This window comes from Amphiprion ocellaris, chromosome 3, assembly GCF_022539595.1.
Source record: "Amphiprion ocellaris isolate individual 3 ecotype Okinawa chromosome 3, ASM2253959v1, whole genome shotgun sequence".
In the NCBI taxonomy this organism is placed as follows: domain Eukaryota; kingdom Metazoa; phylum Chordata; class Actinopteri; family Pomacentridae; genus Amphiprion; species Amphiprion ocellaris.
This window is the reverse complement of record NC_072768.1, coordinates 38,741,626-38,745,959: the sequence shown is the minus strand read 5'-3', so window position 1 is coordinate 38,745,959 and position 4,334 is coordinate 38,741,626. Positions and strand designations below refer to the sequence as shown.

At 34.9% G+C, this 4,334-nt stretch overlaps 1 protein-coding gene across 1 annotated transcript in view; it reads right to left on the bottom strand.

The window, feature by feature from the left end:
- LOC111585680 (T-complex protein 11-like protein 1) overlaps nucleotides 1–3,015 on the bottom strand; it is a 10,627-nt gene extending 7,612 nt beyond the window's left edge. The window contains exons 1-3 of the mRNA XM_055006466.1: nucleotides 2,861–3,015; nucleotides 930–1,133; nucleotides 40–181 (exon numbers count right to left, since the gene is read on the bottom strand). Coding sequence (XP_054862441.1) covers nucleotides 40–181; nucleotides 930–1,133; nucleotides 2,861–2,927 — 413 coding nt within the window. The 5' untranslated portion in view covers nucleotides 2,928–3,015. The remainder of the gene's footprint in view (nucleotides 1–39; nucleotides 182–929; nucleotides 1,134–2,860) is intronic.
- Between the last annotated feature and the right edge of the window lie 1,319 nt (nucleotides 3,016–4,334).

Here is a 4,334-nt window from a genome sequence, read left to right as displayed (position 1 = left end):
TATATATATATATATATATATATATATATAATATCTCACCTGTATAAATGATTCTTACTGTCCTGGAACTCGTCCTGCTTCTTGTCTTTTCCAAACATTTTGCTTCCGACCGACTCGAAGACGCTGCAGTTGAGCAAACATTGACAGACCAAAACCACTTTATCCCGACGGACGTCCGGCCCTGAAAACACCACAATTAAACCCAGAAATTAAAGAAAACGCAAAATAAAATCTCTAACGAATCACTGATGAGGATCTGAAAGTAAATTAAAGCTGGAATTAACTTTTTGTTTTTCTTTTAGAATTAAGCTGCTCTTAATAAATCTGTTTTCTTTTGCAACATCTGGTCTAAACTTAATTTTCAAATATTTTGTTGTATACATTATCTTTAACAAGTTTTAAATTTTTTTAAATCTGGTCTTTTTCTGCTGTTTTGTTGTTCAAAACGACTTAAAATGTATCTAAAATGACTCAAAATTTGTCCAAAACTACTCAGAAAATGTACAAAAAAACTAAAATCCTCTTAAATGCACCTAAAATGGATCAAAAATTATTCATAAACGGTCAAAAATGACAATTTGAAAACTGACCAAAATGACTTAAAGATTTGTACAAAGTGACTTCAATTCGACTAAAATGACTCAAAACTGGTTTGAAATGACTGAAATTAGTCAAAAATGACGTCTTCTACTGTAATCAGTTATACTCTTTAAGTAAATTACATTAGAAACCCAGTAAAACTGTGGCGACCACCAGCAAGTGTTTGACTGTAATTTCAAAATAAAAGCTTGTTATCATGTGTCTGCATTGTTTTTATTCTTCTATTTTATATTTTATCTCTTACATGTTTTTTTTCTGACTTTTCCCTGTAAATCTCCTTGAAGAACGTCTGTGTGTGACGAGCTGCTGCAGAAATAAACTTCTTTCACCTTGGACTCCCTTCATGTGACCGATGTGATCCATCAGGACGTCTACGGCTTCAGATCCTACAAAACAGTCGCTGTGAGATTTCAGATGGACTCGTCTTCGTTTCACCGTTACCGAAGATCTGAGGTTGGAGATCAGGAGGTTCCACATGGATGAAGAAGAGGAGGAAGATGATGATGAAGGCCTGGTGATGGTTGCTGCAGGAACTGAGAGGAACAGAAACACAATCCAACTGACAAATGTGTATAAAAAAACACAATAAAAGAAAGAAATATGAAAAGCTACAGCTGAATAGAAGATACATTCAGGTGGTGAAGCTTTACTTGGATGGAGGTAAATCTCAGCAGTGACTTGAATGTTTCTAAAGTTCTCACACAAATCGACAAGTTGTTCCACAGATCAGACTCAATTCAGACTTTTTTTGTTTGTGTTGTTGCCGTTTTTTGTTTGTTTGTTTGTTTTGTCTTGATTTGGAACAGCTCAGATCATCTGGCTGGTCGAACTCAGAGCTCTAAATGGGAATCAAAATTAAAAATTCTGCTATATAAGAAGGTGTCCACCCATTTAAAACCTCAAAGACAAACAATAAAATCTTAAAATGACTGTTGTGTTTTAGCTTTAATCCAGAACCAAGATCCCATTTATCCTCTTCACACAGGATCCCAGAATGGCTTAGGATGGATTTTAAGATTGACAAAGTGACAAAAAAGCTGTCCAAATTTGTCAAACATGACCCAAAACTTGTCCAAAATGACTCCCAGTCGGTCCAAAATGGCTCAAAATTGGCCCAAAATGACTCACAATTGACCTAAAATGACTTGAAATTTGTCCAAACTGACTCAAAACTGTCCCAATATGACTCAAAATTAAACCAAAACAACTCAAAATTGGTCATTCCCCCGCCCCCAAAAACAGGCAAAATAATTCAAAAACAACTCAATTTTTTTCCAAAACTACAAAAAAATGTATCCACAATTACTCAAAAATGGTCTAATAAGACAAAAACTGTCCAAGATGACTCCAAAATGTGTCTGAACTGGTGTGAAAATGTTCAACGAGACCCTTGAAAACTGTCCAAAAGACGAAAACATTTCTCTCCATGTCTCTGTTTGATTAAAATGTAGAATATGTGAAGTAGGAAATATATGAAATAGAGGAAAAGATTTTCAGCAAAGCTGCTGAGAAACGTTGGAAACTTTTTGACCTTCAGACGTGGTTGAATTTAAAACAATAAAAAAGGTTTTCTTCTACTGGATCCTCAGAATTTTTGTTGAGTTTTCAGGTTTATTATTGTAGAGTCACAGTTTTAGCTTCAAATCAGTGGGATTAATGTCCATAATTAACGTTGGACCTCAGCCTTATTATGTGTTACAGTTGGGTAAAGTAGATTTTATAGAACTATTGTGGAGTTTTAATCCTTAATATGTGGATTTCTCAGGTAAATTCACACCATAAACAACCCCGTAGGACCTTAAACTCATTAGTTAAACTTGTTAGATTGTTTTTTAAATTATTATTTTTATTTCAGGAAGGTATTTAGAACACATGCATTTGTCTCCTCCCAATAAAAAAACGACAAAAACTGCATAATTTAAGACATTGATGCAAAAAGGCAGAATTTGGCGCAAAACAAGTTAGCAGGATGCAGAAAAGTGCAGTTTCCTGTGGCTGGACGTCCAGTCTGATGCTTCATTAAATCTCCTCCGTGTCTGAGTTCATCTAACAGGTAGAACTCAGCTCAGGTGAGTCAAACTGAAAAAGCAGCCATAGATTTCACATTTTATCGTTTTAAAATCCCGCTGTACGACTTTAAACGTGTTTATTTAGCAGTTTTCCGGTTACTAAACCGAGCTCAGGCCTCCATTTCCTTCAGAAACCTTCAGAAACCGCTAACCTGTCGCTGCTCGTCTCTCCTCACCTGTCCGGGACTCACCTGGAGGCCTCACGCGCAGCTTCTCCGCGAGCTGCAACGCTGCGGCTCGTTCCCTGATGGAGGCCATGATGGAGGTTCTGGTCCAGAACCAGAAGATCTGCAGCAGAAGGTCAGAGGAGGGAAGACGTCCATGCGGGTCGACGCTGCAGCTTTAATGTTCCACCGCTAGATGGCAGCAAACTCCCAGCGACACTCTACCTGGACTTCCTGTTGATCACCTGACCTCCCTGCTGACAGGTAGGAGAAATATAGATGGTGATTAATTACAAATGAATTATTCTGATCCTCTGCTGGGTCCTGAGTCAGTGCTGCCTTCAGGTGCTGCAGGAAATATCAGGTTTATGTTAGAATGACCTCTATGGAGGAGCTGCATCAGAACTCTTGATGTAAAAATTAAATATAGAGCTAATTATGTTGTATTCTGGTGCTAAACTAAGCTGATTTTTTATCATCACTAACTTCTTGTTGCTTGTCTTCTTCATTTTCTTCCTTGTTTTCGTCTTTATCTTTTGTTTGTTTTTGTCTTTATTTTCTTTGTCTTCTTCATCTTTTTTCTTCTTTCTCTTCTTCTTGTTCTTTGTCTTGTTCTTCTTCCTCCTCTTTATTTTCTTCTTGTTTATTTTCTTCCTTCTCCTTTTCTTCTTCTTCTTCTCGTTCTTCTTCTCCTCCTCCTTCTTCTTCTTTATTTTCTTATTATTTTCTTCTTCATCATCATCCTATAAAAGTACTACATACTTCGTCATTTCTATATATATATATTTTAGATGTAATGCAGTGTTTTCATGCGCATTTGTGTACATTGTTGAAATAGATTTTTTTAAAAGATATGTAGTGCCTTCTTTAACACTGCAGTTTTATAGTATCTACATTTTTTTTAATTTAAATCACAGTTATTCAAAGCATGTTTAAAACAGTTGACGTTGCACCAAAGTGTTTTGCAGTAAATCAATAAGCCTGGTGTTTTAAATTAATGTAACAAATATAAATACTGGCCATATTTAAGACGACACTGGGTTATTTATTATGTTAATTTACCCGAGTAATTCAAATAATAAGCATTAAAAGCCAATAATAATGCTTATATTATAGAAAATAAGATAAAAAAAATAAGAATTTTTGTTTTTGTTTTTTCCCATGAGAACAACTGTAACACCATGTAAACAAACACTGAATATGCTGAAAATAATGACCAGATAATGATGAGATTTGGTAGTTATTATCAGAACTGATGTCGGTTTAAACATCCAATTCTGTGAAAGTGGAAAACAACATTATTATTTACTATTTTTATGGCAGTTTTTTGACTATGACCTTTTTGTCATCAATGTTCTCTTGTAATTATTATAAATTGTCACCAATAGGTTGAATATGGTCAATAAATATTATTTTATTTTTTAAATTATTGTAATAAATGTTCTGATTTGTTCCCTCTGACTGACATTTTTTTAAAGAATATGTACTATCATTAGATTAA